Here is a 25,111-nt window from a genome sequence, read left to right as displayed (position 1 = left end):
GCACCCATTTGCTTTTAAATAGCCCCTTTTTATTGACTCTGACTGTAGAGCACAGTATTAGCATTAAGCACAGGATGTCTTTTATACACAGAAGCAAGGATACTAGTTGAATGGACATGTGAATCAGCTTCATTACCTGTTGAGTTATTGGGCTCTATTTTTAACACAAAGCGTAAAGCGCAAAGTGGAACTAACAGTTATGGGCGTGTCCGATAACATTTCACTATTTTGACAGCGGAAAAACCAGACTTGGCGCCAAAACAAGGTGGAAAAAGGTTGCCCTAGCTCTCTTATTTATTCAGAGGCGTGGTTTGGGCAGAATATGCATGTCACCTCACCTTTAAAAGGCGGCTGCGCATGATCTATTGCAGATTGTTATTACAACGGAGCATTTGCCCAGCAAGCCAAATCGCCTTTTGCCCAAGAAAACGGACGTGCTCGTGCACGAGGTGAAAAGGCATGAGCATGTCATCTGCGGGAGCAGCACTGTTGTACCTAAGCCTTCCGAGGGGAAGCAGGCGTGGCGTGAGGCAGCAGCGAGTGTCTCCTCGTTTTCTGGCATCAGCGGAATAATGATGTCAGAAGATGAGGAAGCTCACTGCTGAACGAGAGCAACGGCTAGGAATGGGAACTTAATCATGCCTGTGTTATTTATTTTAATTTTGCATCTGCAGTTCACAAAATATAAATAAAAGTGCGATCTTTGTTCAAACAAAACACAACCCACAGTTTTTAAGGTGTTTTAAAATGTTCAAATAAAAGGCTGTTATTTTTCTACTCGCACAGTTGAGATTCCTTACCGGGCTACAGACGATTCAGCTCCTCTGCCAGCTGACCCCTCCTTGCCCACGCTGCTGCCAGCGTACTCTCCTTTGTTGGCATCGGCACATGCAGTTCAGCATCACGCCTTCTGAAGTCCTATAATGTGTCCTCATTTATGTCCGACGGACATCCATCACGCATGGCAGTGTTACACAACATAAAACATTCCATCCATCCTTCATTAATCAATTCTTTTCCATGCAACTTATTTAGTACAAGGTCACAGTGGAAATCTTACACTGACTGCAAATTATGAATCATTTGCTGCAGATCGAAGCTCTGGATGTTGGAAAGATCTTCAAGATCAGGATCGGTCATGATGGCTCGGGAATTGGTGACGGATGGTTCTTGGAAAGCGTAGACATCATGAGGCTCACCATGGCCATGGTGAAGAAAGAAGTAAAGAAGGAGGACAAGAAGGACAAGAAGAAGAAGAAAAAGAAGAAAGATGAAGAAGAGGAAGAGGAGGGAGAATCTGAGCTACAGCAGGTGGTGGAGTCCTACCTTTTCCAGTGTCAACGCTGGCTGGCCCGAGATGAGGAGGATGGCGAGATTGTGGTGGAGCTGCTTCCAGAGAGTGGAAGTGACATAGAGGGTGTGTAGCTCAGCTATATCAAAAATTCTGCAGTACTGTGTTTATAGTTTTTTTTAGATATATATAGTTTATCACTACAGTAACCCCTTCACATTCATGAGGGTTAGAGGCAGAGGATGTGAAAATTTGTGAATAATACTTGGACGCCCCTAACCTCAATCCATAACAATCTGCGAGCATTGAACGACAACATACAAGTATATTTATTAACAATATATAAACAAACAGTACTGTACACTGTGCATGTCAAATTTCTTTCACATTTCTTATCAAGACCTTCATGTATAATATACAAACCATTTAAATTATGGGAACACTAGGTTTTGAATTGATTATGAAAAATATAAAATTAATGGCACTGAAATGTTTAGAAGTTATTGCGAGAAATCTGAGATTCTGCAGTCACAAAGCCAGCTAACACATGAATGAGGCTGATTGCCTAGACAAAGACGCATAGCCTTCTCAAGCCAAGTCTAGATCTAAAAATTAAAGCTATAGTACGCATTTACACTAACAAGTGTTATGTATTACTAATATTTATGTATTATATGATTTAATCTGATCGAAATCATCTGATCGAAATCATTGTCATCTCTGAGTTTCTGCAATCTATTGGTAAACTCCAATCATATTCCCATTTAAGTGTTCACGGTCGACCTTTGAATAACCAAGACCATGAACATCAGATATGCAAATGTGAAGGTACCATATTATCAGTTATTAAACAAAGTCAGTCCATAAAATTATTCATGGAACTAAGAGATTTCTTGACATGCGACAGATTATTTGCTATGACTGTGAATGAGCAATTGTGCCAGGAGATGACTGCAATAAAAAGCAGCTCTCTTTGATGAATACAATTATAGAATGCCCACCTTATAACATGATGAGGTGAAAGGGCACTAATAGCCGTCCCTTCCTTTACACAGCTCCAGCAATGAAGATGAGGCATGGAGAATAAGATTGTATTAATGATGTAACAGTCATAGAGAGATTAGTCATACAGACAGAACTGTTCTCAGTTATTAGTGGCCTGTCATTTAATTTAGATATATGGCTGGTATTTTCCCCCTCCCCCCAAAGTTCTAATTCTTTTAGAAATTACAGAACTTTTGGATCCGTAATGACAAAACAACATGGAAAGTGCTCTTTAACATATACTGAACTGTTGCATGCAGACTTTGGAAAGCATCATCTGTTATTTCCTCACAGAGAACTCATATGAAGTGCATGTCTTCACGGGCAGCATGTGGGGAGCAGGAACAGATGCCAAAGTTTACGTAAATATTTATGGGGAGATGGGGGACACTGGAGAGCGGTATTTAAGGAAGTCCAACCACCTCAATAAGTTTGAAAAAGGGCAGGTAAGATCAGCCTCAGATTAAACAAGAGTAAACACTCAGGTCATGAACAGTCACTGGGAAATGAATGATATGGGTTAATGAATTAATGATAACACCCATCCAAAATAATGAGCTGCATTCAGTTGTTCTTAACAATGTCAACATTTTTTGCAGCTATTCTTATAAATCACTATGATCATTAAAATGATTTAAAAAATCATAAATCATAGAACAGTTTTAAAAATTGAAATATTCTCACGCATGAATTCTGCTAATGGAGTATGTTGTCACACAGCCTAGGAAGTAATTCAGCTAATATACTCACATGGCGGGCTCGGCTCACATTAAATGAGATGTCTCCCATCTCTCTTTATAAATCCTTTGTTGTTTCTTATGCTGGACAGGAAGATATATTGACTGTCACTGCGATCGATTTGGGGCCACTGAAGAAGTTGCGAATTCGCCATGACAACAGCCAGGGAAATTCTGCCTGGTTTCTGGACCGCGTGGAAATAGTGGACTGCAAGGATGATACCACGTGAGTGGCGGGTTTGAGAGAGCCAGGGGGTCCGTTCAGATATAGTTATGGTCTGTCCTGCATGTGAGGTAATTTACTCCCCTAATGAGAAACATTTACAGTAGATGTGCATATATCAGTGCAATTTATGTAGCAATTCACAACTACATAAATCGTTAACACACAAGAACGTTCATTATTGATTTTAGCATAATGAATTGTTCCAAGATACTCAGAAGAACAATGTGCTGGTTTCCAGGGTGAACCCCAGCCCTATGCCCTATGCTGCTTGTGACTGGTTCCAGGCTCCCCTGCAACCCTGGCCAGTTGGATGGATGGATGGGGTTCATCCCCTAGTGCAGGGATGTCAAACTCCAGTCCTGGGGGGCCGGAGCCCTGTGTAGCTTAGTTCTTTCCCTGTTCCTCCACAAATGATTCAGCTGAAGAGCTGTGTGGCCTGTTAATAAATGTAGTGCATCAGGGGTAGCACAAGGAGTTGAATCAGATGTGTTAAATGAGGGGAAACTCAAAAATGTGCAGGACTCCGGCCCTCCAGGCTGGAATTTGATACCCCTGCCCTAGTGGAAGATGAAACACACAGCAAGTGCTGAAACTGGAATGGTTTCCGAATACTTAAGTTTCATCCAGTTTAATGTAATGTGTTCTTTCCCATGCTTCCTAAACATAATTCTGAAATTTCCCTGCTCAAAGATATTACTTCCCCTGCAAGCGATGGTTGGCCATTGACGAGGACGATGGGCAGATCGCAAGGGAGCTGGTGCCAGTCGATGAAGCCTTCATGAAGATGGACGATGATGATGAAGAAAGCTCTGGAGCCACCCTCGGGCTGGAACAAAAAGGCATGTGGGAGAGGAGCAGGCAGTATCCACCTGATCTTAAATCACTAATTCATTATTGTGCAGTTATTGGCAAATGGATGTTCATTTCATTGTTTTGACCCATGTTGCACCCCAGTTGGGTGCTTCAATAATGTTCATTTTCATATTCATTAAACATACAGCCATGTCAACCACCTATACCCTGAGGATCAAGACAGGAGACAAGAAGTATGCTGGTACTGATGCCAATGCCTTTGCTATCCTCTGTGGTACAAAGGACGACACAGGTAACATTTTACATATATAGTACTGTGCTAAAATACAGGGAAAAGCCCTAATCCATACTTCTTCTTTCCATCATAGCTGTTTTCATCAGTTCAAGTTGCGTGCTCCAGTCAGAAAACGATGCAAATTTTCTCATTCTTTCATTCATTCTCATGCCTTATTTCCAAATGAATTTGCTAGAAATCATTTTGCGACTTTATAGGAGGCCATACTTAAATATAAAAAATGAAAAAAACATCGCAACCCATCAGTTCTGCGTAGTACTGCCAGATTTGTATTTCTATTTATGCATTTTCTCTTGTGTTCTCCACAATTGTCTTTATTGAAAGTATTGTTAAGTAGGTTTATTTTTGCATTAATAATTAATTTTCTCCACAGGATTAATAAATCTTAAAGCCTCTAAGACACACAAAAATAAATTTGAGCGTGGGATGATAGATGAGTTTACAGTAGAAGCTGTTGATCTTGGCACACTTAAAAAACTTCGCATTGGACATGATGAATCAGGTAATACATTCAAAACTAAGAAAATCACACTTGGATATCCATCTTGTGTCATTATATTACAAATGTAATCATATTGGGGAGATTGCTCTGTCATTATCTTGGCTGTATTTTAATCCTGGTTTAAAACAAGTTCAGCCAGATGTTCTACTTTGAGTTACGCCAACAGCAATCAATAAAATAGGCTATTTTACTCAGATAGTGATGGACATTAATCTTAAGATCACCACAATATTCCTTTTTAATAGATAACCTAGTTGCATTTTACATCTACTGTTTGAGGTGTCTATAATAAAATCTATTAAAATATAAAAAAACTGATTGTTCTAATTAAAATACATGTCTGTTACCTTTTGCCAACAGGCTTAATCAAGGGAAATCTTTTGTAGACTTCTGCAGTAATTCAAGGCTGCTGTAAAGGTCAGTTTATCAGAAAACTTTTTCGTTAAAATATGAACGACATAGGATAAGTAAGTACAAATTAAAAAAACAGAATGCTTATATGCAAATTATAGCACTCTCTGACTTTGTAAGCCTAGGGTATGTAATTACGTATGCCTTTGCATCACGGTATCATCAATATTGCCTACGTAACACATCAAGGATTAAATAGGTTCTTAATAATGTCTGACATGTTAACCCCAGCCAATCCAGGTGCATAAACCGCAATAAACTGCAGAAAACATGACCTCTAGTGGTGCCTGGGTGTTCTGCATTAAACTCAGATTTGCAGCTAAGCTAATGACAGAGCAACTGCCCCAAAGATGAAACTGGTGAAAATATGTACCTCATGTTTCTCTGGGCTTTTATTGTGAAAAAAAATTCTGAGGTATTCCTTGAAGTAGTCAATACCACCAGTGTAACTTCCAGCAACAATATGCATACTAGCAATATGGCAGTCAACTTAGATAACCAGCCGTTGTTTTATCAGGCTTCTGTAGCAGTATTATGCCGGCAGCACCATGATCCTGTTCTGTTCCAGGAGGCTCATCCGGCTGGTTTCTGGACTGGGTTGAAATCGATGCCCCGTCGTTGGGCCAGAAACTGCGCTTCCCCTGCGGCCGCTGGCTTGACGAAGGGGAGGATGATGGAGCCATCGTTAGGGACCTCGTCCCTGCAGTGCTGCAGACTGAGCTGTACACTCCCTGTGAGCTCTTCACCTCAATATTCACCCTAATGGGGGAAAACAAACCAATAGCTAGGCGGACTGGGAATACATCTCTGTTCATTATATCAAGTTCTCGTAATCATAGAGAGCCCATAACAAAAATGACTAGTCTCAATATTCCTTATTGAAAGATTGCAAAAATCGAATTATTTACCTATTTCACCATTACGATTACGTGGTCCGTAGAGATGTTAGCCAGTAATCTGCATGCTATTAGCTTTTGTGTTTCTTGCAGCTTCTCATATTGTGTTACATGAATGTCGTGGCATTTCTCTTGTTTGTTGCCGGTTTCATTGGTTTCACGGCACCGCTCTGTGGTCTTCTCCCGTTTTTCAGTTTTGCAATTTTGGCATCAGTGGGTAAACTGAGCAAACATAGTTCTCTGTCCTGTTGTATAAATAAGTGCAGATTAAGCAGCTTTAGATGAAAGTGCCTGTTAAGCAACTCTTACATAAACAACCTAGGCCCTGTTTACACTTGGCTTTAAAATGCTTAAAATACTTGGGCAATTGGATCACAAGTGGACTGCGCTAGTGTAAACGACCACCAAGACACATTGTGACCTGATCTCTCAAACCACTTGCCAAGGTGGTCTGGGACACATTTGACTACATATCTTTTGTGGTATAAAGGCTGATGCATTCTGTTGCGTCCCCGACAAGCATGTCACAGGAACTGTTTAGGTGCCCTTTGACCTTCTAGCAGTGGTGATGTAGGCAGTAACTAAATCTGAACACAAGTAGTCAGCTGGACACTTTGCAGATGCATGACAGACACAGGTGTAAAGGCCGATGTGCCCCAGCTGTCTACTCGTGATCCTATCACCTAAGATGCATTTTAAAACCAAGTGTAAACAGGACCCGAGATGAATGTGTTTTAGTTATGTTGTAATATTGTGAATATGGTAGCAGTTAATAAAAGTTAATACATGTAGTTTTCCTCCCTTGTAATAAAATATTTTCTTCTCAATTTTAGTTGTGCCTTATGAAATCAAAACATTCACAAGCGACATCTTTGGAGCAGGGACTGATGCCGATGTGTTCATTGTTTTGTATGGACGAGATGGGGTCTGCACACAACAAAAGTCTCTTTGTGTCAATAAAAGGGAGAGGCGTATGTACTTTGAGAGAGATGCTGAAGATATGTTCATTGTCGAGGTAAGAACTTGCTTGAATTTATTCATATGTATTTAAAATTTAACATTTAGTCCAAATGCAAAGTAAATGTGTAATTCCATAGTGCAGGTATACATGCAACAGAATTTTGATAGAACTTTGTAGGGCTGTGTTCCCATATTTGACCAAAGGGGGGCAATAGTTGTTCAATTGTGGTTTTGTTGCTTGTCATTGTAGTTCCTATATGTAGCATGTATAGGTGTGTGCAGGAATTTTTCCTCTGAAAGTGAAATCAGACATCTATTTAAAAAATTCAAACATTTTCTGTAATGAAATCCTCAAGTGCTCTTTATATTTAAACGTAAATTAAAGAAATATCCCAATATGGAAGAAAGAAGTGTTATGAAATGTGTAGATATATTACTGCGATTGAAATATAAAAAGCATAAAATAAAAAATCAGGCTTCTGTGTTACCTTTATAGCTGGAGGACATTGGAGATGTCATTGAAAAGATCCGAATCGGTCATGACAACAGGGGAGTTAACAGTGGCTGGCATTTGGATCGAGTCGAAATCAGGAGGCTCCTTAGAAAGGGAAAGGTAGAGTATGCTTGCATCATTGGCTTATGCTGAAGAAACAATTGTGGAGGCTAATTTCAATATGAAAAAGGGAAAAAGCTGTGATATTTTAGTTGTCTTGGGGTTGCCTTTATAAACCTAACGTTTCAGAAGTTGTTAAAATATTTTGGAACATAAAATGTTACTGCGTACATGCAATGCAGTGTTGGATATTTTGTATTAATATGCCGTTCCTGTTGCCAGGAGGCTGTTAATTGTGTCATTTACCTTGCAGGAAGCGTGCAGGTTGAGTTTAAATCCAAATGATACTGTAGCAGAAAGTGTCAAATCAGATGGCTTCAAGCGAACACACCTGAGTGTGGGCTTGGTAAAGCCAACTAGGCTCAGGTGTGAATAATCCATGTGGGAAGGTGAAGAAAAGAAAATTGGCTTCCGTTTTTAGATTCTATTGTGTCAGACAGAAAGAATGTGGTCTTTCGGACATGAGAGTTTTCTAATTTTATCATACCTATTTCAAGGATACTTGTTACTCTTTAGTCTTATTTTTGTCATCCTGCTTTATAAACAGCCAAAGATGATCAAATTTACATTGCTCATTAAATAAAGGCACATAAGCTGTCAGTTATAATATGTAAGCAAATAATATAAGAAGTGAATCTTTTGTGAAGCAGTTTTAAACTACAGAAAGAAGAATTTATTTTGGGGTTATTAAGCAGTTGTGAAATACATATGTTTTGAGCAATCTTGTTGAGTGTATCGTGCTTTTTGATGACATTTTTTGATTGCATTTTATATTCAGTGCACCTCCATAATGCATTAATTTCACATTCATAGGATATTCAGTGCACCTTCACAATGCATTTATAATGCATTCATAGAACATTCATATGCCTTAACATCCTAACATGTTACAGCAGGACATGATGAACAGACAGACAATCTATGTAGTGGCTGTCACCGAAAAGGTTTTTATTAAACAAAACAGAACACAAAGGGAGAACTGGAACGAAAAGGAAACCATAAGGGGTCAAAACAAGTAGCTATGAATAAGAACAAAACTATAACTAACCACAAAGTAAACACTAAAAATACAACTAAGAACACACAGGCAATAAGACATGTGGGGACAAAGCAAGGAGCACAACAGCAATAACACAGAAACTAACACACAGTGCCAACCACATAATGACCAATGGAGGAAACAGGACAAGGAGAGACATATATATATACACATGGTTAACAAGGGGCAGGTGTGGGCTGTTACAAACAGACTAGGGGCAATGAGGAGCAGGTGGGGTCAATCAACAGATACAGAGAGGGCTAAACACCAAGGGAAACTAAAACAAGGAAAACTGAACGTACTACAAACAGGGAACAAGCAAAAACAAGGAACTGTACCTGAAATATCTAAACACACGATAAACCAAGAAAAAAAAAACACAAAATAAATGTTAATTAACATCTAGTGGAACCCACAACAAAAGGGGAGTCTGGAGAACAGCCGATCACCTAACCTGTTAGATACGCCAAGCAGCAGCCAGGGGAACAACAAAACACTGGGAGTGAAGGATTCGGGATCTCCAGGATGACATACTGGCCAAACAGGGATCAGACATAACGAAGTGGCCAGACAGGGACCAATCCTGACAAACATACCCTAAGATTAATAACAAACATTATGCAATCCAATAATTCTGTTTATTCTTAATGTATATCAAAGCTTTTGTGGTATGTTAGGATGTTGATGTATACTTACATGCATTAAATGTTTTATGAATGCATTATAAACGCATTATGAAGGTGCAGTGAATGTAAAGCACTTTTTAAATCTAAGATAGAATTCTAAGAAAACTACACTTGCTTTCCAAATTAATCAGATAGTGTTTATCCAGTTATATAGTTCCGTGAAAGTATTCATGAAGAATTATAAGGACCTTTACCTACTATGTGTACAATTGCTGTCATTCACATGGGAGGTAGCAATACAAGGAACTTTTGGCTTGTATCGCAGGTATCTCATAAAATGAAATTCTTACTCTCAGAGCTGTATTTTTTTATTTTTTTCAGCTTACAAAAAACATGTAATTCCTGCCTTTGCAGAATTTTTTTCTCTGAAATTTGCTATTGGAGAAATAAACACGATTTCAAGAGCACTGTCCATTGCATGCAAAATAAACTGTCAATGCAGAGGCAGTTGGGAGAAGAAGCTTTTGCAAATCTTAGACGAACACTTCTCCTCTGCCTCTTGGCTCTGTCTAGGAGAAAAAGCCTTAAAAAAAAAAACTAAATTTCACGCTGGTTTCTCTTTTCCTTCGGGCAGGCATCCTGCTTAAATAAACTTTCTTCTCCTCTGGCAGAGCGAGTCATAGAGAGTCTTCCTAAGTAAAAACATGCTCTTTGCCTGTCTACCAAAAGGGTTCAGAGACTGTTATCTTCCCATGTGAGCGATGGCTGGCCAAGTCAGAAGATGATGGGGAGACGGTGAGGGAGTTAGTGCCGTCGACCATCATTCAGGAGAAGCTCCTGAGGGATGGGACCCTGAAGCACTCTGAGATCGAGGTGGAGGATGCTCTGGAGAGTATGTATCTGCAGCTCTCTTAGAACAGTGTTCAAAATGCAAAACCTTGTATTTGAAAATGCAAAGCTGAAAGAGAAGGCATACCAAACTCTACTATTTCTCCCTTCTCTGTTGAAAAATATATTATTATACATTGTTTAATATATGGTTTCTGAAGCAGGTTAGCCTAAAACTTCCATTAAAAGTTTTCAGGACTGTTGAAAGTAGGCTCATTACATGCAGACAATCTACCACATAAGAGCATTTTATTATTCCTGTGGTAGTGGCTGTAGTCTTAGATTTAGTGCCATTACTGGTTATAAATCCATAAGGAAAATGGCCTGTGAGCTGTTTGTGAGGACATCATCTGGGTAATAGGTGAATAGTAACGAAAAAATGATGGAAAATTGTTTCCCTTTGATGGTGCATCAGTAAAGGGCTTGTAAGGGCTTCAATATTAAAGTAGCCAGTTTATTTCTGATCTTGCATGTTCCTAATTTAAGAAAGACCACAGCAATTCCAGAGCTTCTCACATATTAGTGACTCAGTATTTTTCAGTTGTCACAGTACATCTGTCCCTCTATGTATCTTATCCCCAGCTCACACATATAAGGTTTCTGTGATGACGGGTGACATGTATGAGGCCGGGACGGATGCCAACGTTTTCCTCACTATCTATGGAGACTTGGGCGACACAGGAGAGCGCAAACTCAGCAAGTCCGAGACCAACAGCAACAAGTTTGAGAGGGGATCGGTAATGGCTCTGCATTTGGCAGTTGTATTTTTTGACTAAGCAGCCAGGTTTATAAAATACGTCCGTACGAGTGCATAAAAATTCAGACGTGCGTCATAATAAAACACTGGTCGTAGGCATAAAAGGCCGAAATTTCAGAATTTTTCTCTTATGTAATTAAATGCTGGTCATTTACTGGACAGTTCCGGTTGTATACGTATTATTTCCAGAAAATGATTCCTTACTATGTACACAACACATTTTGAAAATCTTAAAATGAATGCATAGCTATGTGCATTTATTCAATGACCCAGTAAACTCCGCTTTAACCTGAGAGTTTGAAGCAACATCAGATGACATTGGTTCAGGTGAGAGACTTTTTAATATGCCTGCCAGGCTTTATAAATAAATTGTGGCCTGTACGGCAGTTTCAGATAAATTATTAGGTTTCCTGGTGTGGTGGTGACTTACTGGCTATCCCACACGTCAAAATCGGACTGCGACAGCATTCATTTCACTCTCACAGCAGTCAACCTTCTCACATGGCTCTTGAGAAAGAGATAGCAGCAAGCAGCTGTGAAGCTCCCTCAGAGACCAGGGAGATTGCTTTTCGGAGCACACATGCATTTTATAAGCCTCTCCTTCACTGACAAAATTTGAAGGCTAGAAAATATAGTGTCACTGAAGAGCCCTGCTGTTTGATCATTTTCAGATTTTTTTTTAGCTTTACTTTCTTAGCTGACTATTTCAAGTAATATATCCAAATGCATTCTTCACCTGCACCCAGTCAGTTTTGAAGAATCAAGGATTTAGTCATATTAACTTCAAATTAGACTCACATTACCCATCAACTTGTGGAATAATGGATATTGAGTGTTTTAATGTGTTTCCTACAGTAAACATGACTGGTGTCTTGTGATGTTTTGCATGCCAGGTGGACAAGTTCACAATTGAAGCGGTGGACCTAGGGCAGGTTTATAAGATTAAAATTCGTCATGACAACAGCATGATCAGTCCAGACTGGTACCTGGACCAGGTAGAGGTGCTTGATGTGGACACGGAGGAGGTTTTTCTGTTCCTATGTGAGCGCTGGCTCTCCAAAAAGAAGGAAGACAAGCACATTGAGAGGTTTTTCTATGTCAAGGTAACAAGAAATCCACAAACTTTATCAGGCCAGTTTCATGTGTTATTGTAGGCATAATTTGGGGAATGTTGTCATGAGCCTGAGATGAAGGCATCCTTAACTGACCTTATGTTCTCAGGGATTCAAGGGAGTGAGAGATTCATCCAAGAGCGTAAAGGGCTCCACTATGAATGTGAAAAGCCTGGACAGCAACATGAACAAGAAGAATAAGAAGAAAAAGGAGGAAGATGATATCCCTGATGAAGTGCATTGTAGGAGAATGAATCCTGACATAAATACATTAATCCAAAATCATATCGATTTGTCACTCATTGTACTCTGCACTGTACTGTACATTTGTGATTTTTTCAAGAAGTATTTTATGAACTTTTAATATTTTACGTAAACACATAAAGTCAACCTTTTCAACTGTTTTCATAAGGTTGCCAGTTTAATTAGATTTTCTGTTGATATCACTAAACGTTTCAGTTTATTACTATGCATATTTTAGCCCAGTGTTTCTCAAACCAGTCCGCCACCGGCAACTGGGAGGGAGCAAAAGCGTGGACCACTGCTTTTAATAACATCTGGTTTAGCCTATTGCTGAAATTCACCTTCAGTTGATATTTCCCTTTTCAGTCATTCCTTACCACTTCACTATCTCTACTGGCACGGAGCGTGATGCCAGCACCACAAGTCGCGTTTTTGTCATCGTTATGGGACCCAACCAGAAACAGACAGAACGCCTCTGGTTGGACCTGCCTGCAGATAAGGCGAGCTTTGCTGCTGGGAGCCTAGAAAAATTTGAAGTTTATGCTGCTGATGTTGGGGAGATCAAGAAGGTGGAGGTGAGGTCTGATGTTGATACAAAGCAGACATATTGGGAAACGTTTGTGTGCATTTCTATTATTACTATCACCTGGAGTGAAAATGTCTACAGAAACTGACCTCTGTATGAAGATCATTTGATTGTACCTTGAGGGCATTTCCCAAATTTGTTAACAACCAAGGAAATGGCCAATGGAAACTCACAGCTCATATCTAAGCCCAAAATCATGCCACAGAAACTCAGTTCTACCCAACTTTCAGAGTACAATGTCACTAGGAATGGCTGTAGATTGAGGCAGAGCTGTTTAGGTTTATCACACCGGAGCATGTTCGAGCCTGGCTAAACAGAACGCATGCAGAACGCATTGTCCCTGGTGAAATGTGTAAAGTTATATTACAGTGTTCCCTAAAGCAGCTGTAAATAGCCCCAGGCAAAATATCTGCATCTCTTCTTGTTATTCTATGTGTTTCCTGTCATTGTTAGAAGAAAAATTGCATCATTGGAGCAAAGGCACACACCCACATATATTATATACCAAGTATTAACCTATAAAATTACCCGTTTTACTAAAGAATTAGGATAGCATTCCACTACATATATGGCAGAAAACCCATTTAGATGCAAAAAAATTAATTATCCAAGCTTCCAATACCTTTTTGTCAGTCATCAGAGCAGTCATATCTTTTGACAGGACTTGTCTATCAAAAGTTTGACCCCGAAATTAATAGCCAATTATACATTCACAGCTGGTGGTCGGTTTTTCCTTGCCATCAGTGCACAAGCCCAAGGTTCTATTACTGCTAGACCTGAATGGCCTGACTGGCAGGTACCTCACTCTTCTGACAGGCAGTTAAACACCCGCCTGCGACTCCTGTCCTAATTACCCCTGTGCTCCTGCAGCTGGGGCATGATGGGGCAACTCCCGAGAGCTGCTGGTTGGTGGATGAGCTGTCCGTCGCCGTGCCGACCAGAGGGGTGAAGTACATCTTCCAGTGCAAATGCTGGCTGGCCAAGGATCGGGGGGACGGGCTGACAGCACGCGTGCTCAGTATTCTGGATGCGGACACCGCCAACATCACACAAACGGTGCAGTGATTGGAGCTCTGTGGAGGAGCGAGAGGAGAGATACTGTCAGCCATTAGTGATACCCATACAGCTACGCCACACGCAGTATTATCTTCAAAATACCTAGACATCTGCTTTTGGGAGCATTCAGTAATGCATTAGCCTTTTCAACCACAGTAGCTTCTAAATGGGCTCATTAATCTCATTAGTTTATGTTCATATTAAAGCTCATTTGAAATCAATTCTTTGATAATCTGAAATTTCAAGTTTTTCGCAAGAAAATATTTAAAATTAAACTCAGTTGGCGCCAGATTGCCTCTTTTTTGTTTCTGAATTATCTTTTGCCATCCAGGTCATCTATCAGGCAACAGTTGTCACCGGTGATGTTCAGAATGCAGGTACTGACACAAAAAATTTCCTGATGGTGTTTGGTGCCAATGGGAGCAGTGAAGAGATCCTCCTTCAAAAGAATGAGGACAGGTGTGGAATCTACCAACCCCTTTGTTCCATTGAACCAAAGTAGTTTGAGGTTTTTTATTTCTGGCTTAGAATATAGCATCTATGCTTTTGCTATGCTGCAAGACTCTTTAACAGTCAGCTAGCACCTAATGTCTAAGATTGCTTATTTAGTTTTGAAACCATGTGGAAATATTTCCTAAATGTTTATGTTTCAGTCACTGGGCCTCACTGCTTGTCAAACAGCATGGTGCGAATTGTGCAAACATGAAATCGTTGTTGATTTTTGTAGGTTTGAGAGAGGCCAAGAAGATACCTTCCTCTTGGAGGTTGATGACATTGCTCCATTGAAAAAGATAAGGGTGCGGATCGATGGGTCCGGGAGTCGACCTGACTGGTTCCTTGATACGGTTGGTACTTGCATGAGCAAGCAGTGATAAAATGTTTCAGGATTTTTAAAGGAAAAAGGACACAGTGGCAACAATGTGAGATACTCCTGAGCTACCTGGACAGACCCTACACTGCTTTGCCTGGGGAGGGAGGGAGACATAGTACAAGGCAAATGTAATACGGATTACTTTCCTACTTATGGAAGTGGTGCGCTTACGTTAATAGTGTTATTCCTCACTCATACTAGCTTTAACTGGAGAGTGCAGCAGTTTCATACCCACCTACAGCCCCTGTTTGGAAGAACAGTCTTGAATAGAAAACTTGTCTAATTTGAAAGGTCTAATTTGGAAGGCTAGGCATTCATATTTCTACGATTTTAAGGTTATATTCGCAAATCAAAGCATGTACAGGTACTGATTTTACTGGCCGTCACCTTCTTATGAGAACATGTGTATTGCTGTAGATTATAGCCTATACTACGCTATTTCTTTGTGCTGTATGCCCCGTCTGTCTAGCATAAGCTGGGGATATAACAAACGTTCAAATCATCGCAATTAGAAGGAACAGCTCGTATAGATATGCTCTGCAATTAGTCCTGATCTGGTTGGGGGGGTAGATCACAGATCTGAAGGAGCAAATCCCACCCCAGCATGGGTCATAATCCTAGATTGATGGGGGCTTGAGACCATGTCCACATGTCAAGCTTCAGTACATAAAAATTAAAGGGTGTCAAATGAGGGCATTTGCGAAGTTTGCTACAGACGGCAGCGTTCTGGCATTTGTCCCACACGATACTCTTTTAAAGATTGTCATGACAGATATTTAATGGATGTTTGCTCAGGAACACTGAATTATCAGGGTTACATATGTGACATCACTTTCTGTGTATAAATTGCAGTTCGACAGTATCAAAGATGAGACTGTAGTTGGCAGTGTATTGAGGATAAAATGCTGGAGTGTTTTTTATATAGCAAACCTAACCCTGGCACTACCCCTTAGGGCTCCCCAAACTGTAACCCTAACCCTTAGTCTGGTCAGCACCTCGAGGCAACCAAGGATGTCTGACTGCATGTGCTATTGCTGATTTTCATTCATAAACAATGAAATCAAATGCTTATTTGGTTATTTGTTTTTGATTATTTTGAGCCTTCAGTATTTATTATTTAGCAGGAACTATAGCATTAAGTACAGATTAAAGTTTTATGCAGTGACAATTAGGGCACTAGAGAAAATCCTCTTTTTTCTTATTATGATGGAACCAGGCAGATGGTCCTGGGAGGCTGACTCTGGAATTCAGATTAAGCCGTGAACTGCTGTAATTAACCATTTGTTTCTGAATGCTGAATTTCATAATTTCTCAGTAAATTTTAGATTTGTGGAGTTATGTGTGTCCTTGTTGTACTGGCACATTAATAGTATTAAGCACAAGATTTAAAACTTGCCTAACTCAGTTCTGTTTAATCAAATATAAGCAAAACAGGTTTCTGGCATGCTTATTAATAAACATCAAACTATTGAAAGAAGGATTATTGAATTATATTTAAATGATAAAAGGTGCTTTTAGAGATTTATTAAAGAAATCCTAAACCTAGCTCTATCCTGTAAGGAAAACCAAACCCTAATCCTACCTCTAACCCTTATGGCAACCCTAACTCTAACCCTTAACCTAGTTTGTACCCATTTATGTTTATAACAATATTTGGCTGAACTGAAAAACAGTACAGGAGATTTAACAAAGTCTAGGTATAGTATCACAGCAAGATTTATCTTATGTGATTTATGAAAGTCATTTAACTGTATTTGAAGTAATAATAGAACTTATTTCACACTTGATTTTTAAGCTGAGGTGCTCAGAATCCATAAGTGTTTCTTGGTTTTGGTTGTTCTCCAGATCATTTTGCGGAATCTAACCACTGAGGAAGTGTATGTGTTCACCTATGAAGAGTGGCTGTCTAAGACCAAGGGACCTAAAAGAACCATGACCTGTGAGCTGGCTGCCATCGTCGACGAGGAGCAGATGGTGGAGAAGACCACTTACACCATTCAGGTCAAGACAAGCGACGTCTCAGGTTAGTCGACCACGGAGCTCACAGCGCAGATTCACCCGTTTACCTCTTTGCATTCAATTGCAATTTCACAGAATTTACCTGCCAGAAAAACATCCACATATCTTGAACAACAACGAGAGTCAAAGTGTGTCTGGTGTGCTCATGCACAATGTTTGCATAGTTTTTGCCTACAGACTTCTTCAAGTGATTTTCAACTGGAAGTTTGACTCACAGGCAAAATACATTTTTATTTCAAGGGTGAGGCTGCTTGTGCATGTATAACAAATACTAAGCTATTGATGCTCACTTCAAAAGCCTTTTTTCACTTTTCTACCATCAAAATTCAGCCAGCTCCCTTGGCTATGAAAGAACACCCACTGATCTCAACAAGAATGTGGTTACTAATATGTAAAGCAGTTGCACCTGTAAGAACTGTGTGCATATATTTATATACACATGTATGATGTTCGAATGTTAGATAATTAGATTAGAAAACGCTGAGATTTTTCTGATCATTGTCATGATCATTATGCCAGAGAACAGGACCCATCAGCTTAAGCTCCTGGAGCAGAGGTAGGTTTAATAAATATAATGCTTATGATATTTGTCTGGTACAGTATTCCTCCTAAGAGGCAACTGTCAAGTGATCATGGAATAAAAGGATCAGACAATGCATGTTGCAGGAGGATTTCGACTCTCCCTCAAAAAAGACACATCTATTCAACCCTTCCCCTCACCTGCACCAGCTTCGAAATGTAATGATTGAATGGGAAAATTCATTACATTTCCTTATTGATAGAAGTGCACATTTTTGTTGAGTTATTAAAAGATTGATGTCTGTGTGTTACATTAAATTGCAGGAAGAAATAAGAATATACAGTAACCCCTTCACATTCGCAAAAGTTTTGTTCCAAAGATCTCTGTGAATGTGAAAAGCCTCAAGTCTGCTAGTCTGTACGAACCTAAATCTATTTATTACCAGTTTCTAAACAAACAGCACTGTATTGTACGCATTGCATGTCAAATTATTTTGCCATTTCCTATCTAGACCTCTTTATATAATATACAAACCATCTGAATTATGCCCCTGTATGCACAAAGTTACTACTGTACACACTGGGAGCACTATGTTTTAAACCTATTATTAAACATGCTAAATTAACAGCACTGTAGAGCTTAAAAGTTACTCAGAGAAACACAAGACTCCAGGGTCACAAAGACAGCTAACACATGAGTGAGGCTGGTAACTGAGTCAAAAAGGTACGGCGAACCCAAACCAATACTTTTAATATTAAAGATATCGTATGCATTACACTAACAATTACTATGCATTACTAATATTTCAATATTGTATGATTTTATGTGATTCAAATTATTTTCTATATTGTTTTTGGCTTACGAGTTTCTTTTGGCAAGCTCCCGTTTACTGTACGGAGAATATGGCGCAAATGAGAATAATTGAAATTCATCCATGTCTCTTACAACCAGTCCTGGTCAGGGTCCCTGGAGCGTGTCCCAGGTAGCCCAGGGTACAGGACACATGCTAGAGGTCATTTAGAGAAGCCATTTTCACTCCTTGGCATGCAGGGACAAACACTGAATGGTTTCCCTGTTTTATCCATCGTCTGCGTGGTTGATTCAACTAATGCGCTTCTGTTGGGTCTTAAATATTTAAACTAAGTATTATTTGATTATTTTATGATTTTATAATTGCCTTCAAATTGTACTTCAAATCTGACATTTAAGTTGCAGAAATTGCAGTATTGGTTTGAGTAGTAATGTCAAAGCTAGTTAGTTTCTTATAATAAGTAGCCCATTAGTGTGTATTAGTGAATAACTGGAGTGGATGATGCCAGCACACCTTTTAACCCTGATTGGTTGATGTTGTTTACTGGAGATAATTTTGGTTCACATTGACTTTCCAGTTACATCTGACTGATACATTTATTGCAGGTGTCAGAAAATCAACATTTTTTTGCAAACCATGGTTCCGCCGCTCATTTGTTAGGTCTCTGAGGGACACACATTCTGCAGCTTGCAGAGAAACTAGGACAGAATCTACAAAGCTTTCCCTGCCTCTTATATTTTTTTCTGAACGTGTTCCAGATCGACAGTTGTCTTTGTCGGTTCAATATTTGCATATTAAAAAATGATCAGTAGCTAGTTGGATGCAAATGTTGTACTTGAATTAATTTGTGTATCATGATTTGTACTCTGATCTGTGGTGGATCCTGGAAAAAAAGTAAAATAATGTATAAATGAGTTAAATTTTTATTATTGAGTTTTTAGTCTGGATCAGTATGTTTTTCCACTTTTTAGTATATGGTAACTTTTGATATAATGCTAATAATGACACTTTATTGATCCCTGTGGAGAAATTCTCTTTTTGCCTACTCCATCTTGGACTCCATGACATACATGCAGTTGAGAGCAAGCTTGGCAGTGAAGGGCAGTCACCCCTAGTGGCACCCATGGAGTTGGGGGTTAGGGGCCTTGCTCTAAGACCCCCAGGTGTGACTATTCTGCCAAGGCCAGGCTCAAACTGGTGACCTTCTGCTCACAGGCGCAGAGGCTTAGCCCAGTGAGCCTCACACTGCCCCCAATACCAAATATAAGGCTTTTATGCATATTTAATCATTATGCACATTATTATAGCATGATAACTGTATTCATTTTAATAATGATGCCACTAACCCTCACACAGAATATAAAACACAGAATCTGCCACAGGACCCTAAATAAGACACAGTGAGTACTGTGAGAGAAGCTAGAACACAGAGAGGCCTCTTCAGGTCAATAAAAGCGGCATGGAAAGCTGCATTGCTGTCGTCTTGTAAGGCTTTGTTGATTAAGCCTGACTTGTTCGTTTATTGTGTTCCTTCTTGTAGCGGCGGGCACAGACGCCAATGTGTTCCTCATCATATTCGGGGAGTATGGGGACACGGGGAAACTGGCGCTGAAGGAATGCAACAAGGCCAACAAATTTGAGCGCAAGCAGACGGACACCTTCCGCTTTGCGGACGTCCTCAGTCTGGGGGATCTGTCCAAAGTGCGAGTGTGGCATGACAACTCAGGTGAACCCTCCCTGGAAGCAGCTAGAATGCAAGCAGACATCACGGAGTTCTTCTTTGTGCAGCTGGGGTCTCTTAATCAGCAGCACCATGCTGTAACAACACCCTCATCAGCCTTTGAAAGCTTCACCAATAGGACAAAATCTTGAATGCAATTTCAGTGATATTGATCAATTTTCTTCTCCAGTGGTCACATTTTTGCTTCCACCATGTTCTCTGTCCTTTGTGCATGTCTGAAGTTTAATTGGTGAGATTAAAGTAGATCTATGCTGTTCAAGGGCACAGCTGCCATCTCCCACCTTAAGCGTTTATAGCGGAGTGAATTATATGTGGCATCGTAACACGTTGGCACTAAAACGTTTCACAAGATCAAGCAGAGTCACCGGAATATGGAGCAGGGTGTTTAGTATTACAGGCACAGTGGAGTGAGGGCCATTATTTCCTGAACACTTAGAGTATTAAGAGACTTTTCTGAAGGTTATGCATGTAAGCTATAATTGGCGATGTTATTACGTCTGTTGTTATTATGTCTGTTTTTATAACGTCTGTTGTTATTACGTCTGTTGTTATTACGTCTGTTGTTATGTCAGGTCTGGCACCAGGATGGCACATTGAATATATAGATGTGAAAGACGAGATCTTGGACCAGACATTCCGCTTCCCTTGTGATCGCTGGCTGGCCAAAAGCGAGGATGACGGCCAAATACTGCGAGAGTTGCCTTGCGCCAACAATGATATCTTAGACTTTAATGAAAAGACTAGTAAGATTATTGATTAAAACATTATATACCAGCCATATGTTCCTCCCAAATCAGAAAGAAAACTAAGAGACAAGGTTGATAACTAAATCAAAACGATAAATTTGTGATTCTGTTCTACTATATACATACATCTAACCAGCCATATTTCTTTGATTAGATTACATTTGCTTGATAAATTCATAATTTTTCTGAGATTTTTTTAAACTATTTCAGAATTTATTAATATTCATAAATGATTAATGTTTATAAATTACTACTACTATTGAGGAGTGGTAGGCACACTGGAATAGATACACAATAGATTAGCATAGAGATATTTTATGAATCCCCACGGGAAATTATCTTTTCACCTACCTCATTTACTCTCCATGGCACTTATACAGACACACAGACACTTATACAGGGAAGCTGGGACCTGAACCAGTAATCTTCCAATTACATGCTGAGAGGCTTAGCCCACTGAGCCACATTTTTGAAATAGTAATCAATAATGTAAATGGGCAAAATGCATTCCTTTAACAAAATACTGCTACAAATGTGTTTTATTGTTTTATTATTTTTAAAGAATATGAGATTCTGGTCACAACAGCAGATAAGGATGATGCAGAGACCAAGGAAAATGTGTGGATTGTACTTGAAGGGAGAAAGGGACGTTCAAAAGAATTGTTACTGGAAAATTCCTCAAAGAAAAAGAGGTTTTTGAGGTAATATGTCAGTTCCGGTGAGCTTGTCCATTAGTTTGGTAATATGTAACAAATTTAAGGAATAATATTTTTTTATTATTTTTAGGGGAAACACTGACAAATTTGAGTTTTCCTCTAAAAATGTGGGTGATATTGCTGGTATCTGCCTATCCCACACTACAAAAGATGGAAAAAAGGTGAAGACAGAGTCATTCTGGCATGTGCAGGAGGTGGTCGTCACTGAGAAAGAGCTGGGAAACAGGTGTGTATATATTCTATAGGGACAAATCATGATTCAAATGCCTGGGCCAGAACTTCTCCGTTAAGTAATTGTTCCTAATTAATATTCCAGATATATAAACAGAATAGTACTAACTAAGTTGTTTTGGATACTTGTGGTCTAAACAAATGAAACAGACAGCCATAGTCCAGCTTATTATTTTATTGACCTTTTCATACAATATTGTTTTATATGAATTCAAATTTGGTATGTAAACACATTTAGGTGAATATATGACGTAGTTTTGGTTCCTGAGTTAATTTCTTTTTCTTAGACTGCAAGTAAAATGAAATTGTTTTTAACTGACATTTTTATTTGCCATTCCAGGTATATATTCAGATGCAATGCACAGATCCCACTCTCTTCTAAGAGGGATGATTTCATGACGTTTGAGTGTTCCAAGGCCATCGAGAGTTTTGCCAGTAAAGCCCGGAGCTTGGTGCCAGTCAAGTACGAAATAATCATCATTACAGCTGACGAGAAAGGTGCGGGGACAGATGCCAACGTCTTCATCACAGTCTATGGCTCCAACGGCGATTCCGGCCGGCGACAGCTGCGCCAGAAGTTCCGGAACTTGTTTGAGCGTGGCCGCACTGACCGCTTCCTGCTTGAGATGTTGGATGTCGGTGATCTGTTGAGGGTCAAGGTGGAACACGACAGCTCTGGCATCAACCCGGGCTGGCTGCTAGATCGTGTGGAGGTGACCAACACAGCCAATGGGGTCACCACCATCTTCCTGTGTGGGAAGTGGCTTGACAAAAACCGGGCAGATGGACTGACCCACAGGGTGCTGTTCCCCAAATATTGAATGATTCAGTGTTCATAGTGGTTGACCATTCATTGAACAAACACCAGGAACTGAGGCCGAGAAGAGCAATTCTGAAAATAAATAGGCAACTTTTTTTAACCATCAGAGTGTTTTTAAAAACCAATTTTAACCGTTTTCTCAGGAAAACTTTGAAACTTGATTTTCCTCTGGGTAGAAAAAGAAAACTGTCGAGACCTTTCTTTGTGTTTGCCAAAAGAACATCAGACACAGGGTGGAGTTTCTTGCCGATGCAAGGATTCAGAACACAATGAATGGCATGTAATGAAAAACACTGAACGGAACCATGAATATTAGCAATTAGCCACTGGTGCTGTTCAACAGCTTTGATATTAGACAAAACATATCTGCCAAAGGATCAAATCCTAAACGTACAGCCATAGATAGAGAAAAGTCAGTTTGGCAGATGTGACATTAGTAAGCCATGGCTTCACTTTCTGTTAATTTCACCAAATGATATATCCTGTTTTTCACCTTTATTAACATCCATATGATCCTGGCGTCTTCTACTATGCAATACCTTTTCCTTAAAATACGTCTTAAACTAGAGCCAGTCATCAGCAACATGTAAACAAATTATGTTTTGCATATTCATTTATATTTAAATATTTGGCAACCAAGCTTCACAGATAAGAAATAATCTTATTATATGTCTCTTTTTATAATATTACTATAATTATTTCAATATAATTTTCATAGTTTTGAGAAAATATGAAAGGGAGATTATTGAAAGTTATTAAAATGTTACTAATGGTAAAATGTAAATTCCCTTTTATCCACAGTAACTCTTGATTTTCAAAAATGTCATAGGTTACAAGTAAAGTCGATGCTGATTTTATATATAGTATATATAAGATATTAATATTACAACATGAGTTATATATGAGAGATACTATTGTTAAAATGCAGGCAGCATATCTCAGACATAATGCGTGCGTATTACATATATGTTTGATGTTTTGCAGGGATTCCGTGACATTGATGAGTGTGGATGATGAAAACACAAAAATAAAAAATGTAAAAAAAGGAAACATTTTTACAAACTGTTATATGTATCTGTATGTTTTATGAGTAGCCCCTTGCAATCCAGACCAGGATATATATTGTTGTTATTATTATTATTATTATTATTATTATTATTATTATTATATGTATGTTTAAATGTATCGTGCATATTTTGAACAAAGGAAGTAAATAATAGAACGTAAATATATGTTGTAGTTATGCAGTGTTATGTCACTGAAAAAAATCAGGAGGACCGACAACCCTGAGCACAACAAGAAATTGGATGGATGGATGGATGGATGAATGAATGGATGAATGGATGGATTTCTGGCTCAGAACCTGGGTAGTAGGTACTGGGAAACTTAAACCAGCATCTTCTTAACTGTCTATTCATTATGTTACTTATATAAATATTTGCTATAACTAATAAATAACTGAAGGAATAAATCATGACATGGTGATACTAAGTCACATTTAATGCAATTGTATTTTCATAAAATCATAGAGTACAGTGGTACCTCAGTTCTCGAACTCATTAGAACTCGATTTTCTTAAAAGTCGAACCAAGCAGTTCGAAAAAAAATCACCTAGAGCTCGATCTGAATCTCAGAAGTCCAACCGTGAACGCCGACCTAAGATAATTTGTATGCGCGGGGGCACGTCTCTCTGGGAAACAAAGGGTAAAGCTTCAGTCTCAGCCTCGCATTAGCTGTGTTAGCATCGTGCATGTTTACACTAGCTGAATACATGTATTTAGACAGTAAAAATACATTTAGACAATGATAGACAGTAACAGTAATTATTATTATTATATAATAAAATACATTTTAAAATAAAGATTTCTTATTCATTATTTTAATACTAATAATAAACCATTAATACATTTAATTAATGTGCTTAGATGTGTTTAGTACAGTATATGTTCTTCTTGTTTTATCCGGTTCATTTTGTGTTTAAATGCTAAAAAAAACATATTTAGGTGTCATTTTTTGGGGCTGGGAACCAATTAGTTGGTTTTCCATTATTTCTTATGGGGAAAATTCGATCACAACTCAAACTTTTTAGGATTTGATCCGGAGTTCTTAACGGATTAAATTCGAGTTCTGAGGTACCACTGTATTTGTATAGCAACAACATGAGCCACCATTTATATGTTACCATTTAAGAGATGAATGAAGGCCTACAAACCTCAGAGCCAAATATAATGGTTGCCTTAGTGGCAGCACCCCTCTCCCCCCCCAAAATAATTTTGCATCACATTTTTCGTATGTCCCTTGAAATCTCCAAAAAGCATTTTTAGAGTGATGCTGTTGACTCAACACACTGATGCTAAGATATACATCTATATACTGATGAAAAATTATGCAGCGGGTATGCGAGTTACAGCCCCCAGGCGTGTGGCTTCACACTGCCGCATAGATACTCCCCGCTGAAACATCCCTGTCAGGTCCTCACTAAGACTTCGTTCTAAACTGCGGCTTTTTGGGCTGGTGCAACACACGGTTTCCAATGTGCGG

General features: G+C 39.1%; 1 protein-coding gene across 3 annotated transcripts in view; it reads left to right on the top strand.

Annotated features, from left to right (window-relative positions):
- loxhd1a (lipoxygenase homology PLAT domains 1a) overlaps positions 1-23,902 on the top strand; it is a 41,964-nt gene extending 18,062 nt beyond the window's left edge. Inside the window, exons 1-24 of one of the 3 annotated variants that reach the window (XM_072714412.1) lie at positions 240-275; positions 1,093-1,417; positions 2,630-2,781; positions 3,165-3,298; positions 3,989-4,137; positions 4,299-4,403; positions 4,780-4,908; positions 5,888-6,052; positions 7,049-7,230; positions 7,672-7,788; positions 10,183-10,345; positions 10,924-11,078; positions 11,992-12,201; positions 12,320-12,452; positions 12,820-13,028; positions 13,910-14,095; positions 14,427-14,554; positions 14,823-14,940; positions 16,812-16,989; positions 19,857-20,042; positions 20,630-20,800; positions 21,366-21,504; positions 21,590-21,745; positions 22,091-23,898. In XM_072714412.1, coding sequence (XP_072570513.1) covers positions 1,189-1,417; positions 2,630-2,781; positions 3,165-3,298; positions 3,989-4,137; positions 4,299-4,403; positions 4,780-4,908; positions 5,888-6,052; positions 7,049-7,230; positions 7,672-7,788; positions 10,183-10,345; positions 10,924-11,078; positions 11,992-12,201; positions 12,320-12,452; positions 12,820-13,028; positions 13,910-14,095; positions 14,427-14,554; positions 14,823-14,940; positions 16,812-16,989; positions 19,857-20,042; positions 20,630-20,800; positions 21,366-21,504; positions 21,590-21,745; positions 22,091-22,571 — 3,975 coding nt within the window. In that variant the 5' untranslated portion in view covers positions 240-275; positions 1,093-1,188 and the 3' untranslated portion in view covers positions 22,572-23,898. Of the gene's footprint in view, positions 1-239; positions 276-1,092; positions 1,418-2,629; positions 2,782-3,164; positions 3,299-3,988; positions 4,138-4,298; positions 4,404-4,779; positions 4,909-5,887; positions 6,053-7,048; positions 7,231-7,671; positions 7,789-10,182; positions 10,346-10,923; positions 11,079-11,991; positions 12,202-12,319; positions 12,453-12,819; positions 13,029-13,909; positions 14,096-14,426; positions 14,555-14,822; positions 14,941-16,811; positions 16,990-19,856; positions 20,043-20,629; positions 20,801-21,365; positions 21,505-21,589; positions 21,746-22,090 lie in introns of those variants that run through there. The other 2 variants (XM_023822953.2, XM_072714411.1) reach the window with 2 other exon arrangements.
- Positions 23,903-25,111: the final 1,209 nt, after the last annotated feature.

Source organism: Paramormyrops kingsleyae, chromosome 7 (assembly GCF_048594095.1).
Source record: "Paramormyrops kingsleyae isolate MSU_618 chromosome 7, PKINGS_0.4, whole genome shotgun sequence".
In the NCBI taxonomy this organism is placed as follows: Eukaryota; Metazoa; Chordata; class Actinopteri; order Osteoglossiformes; family Mormyridae; genus Paramormyrops; species Paramormyrops kingsleyae.
This window is presented reverse-complemented; position numbering and strand designations above follow the sequence as displayed.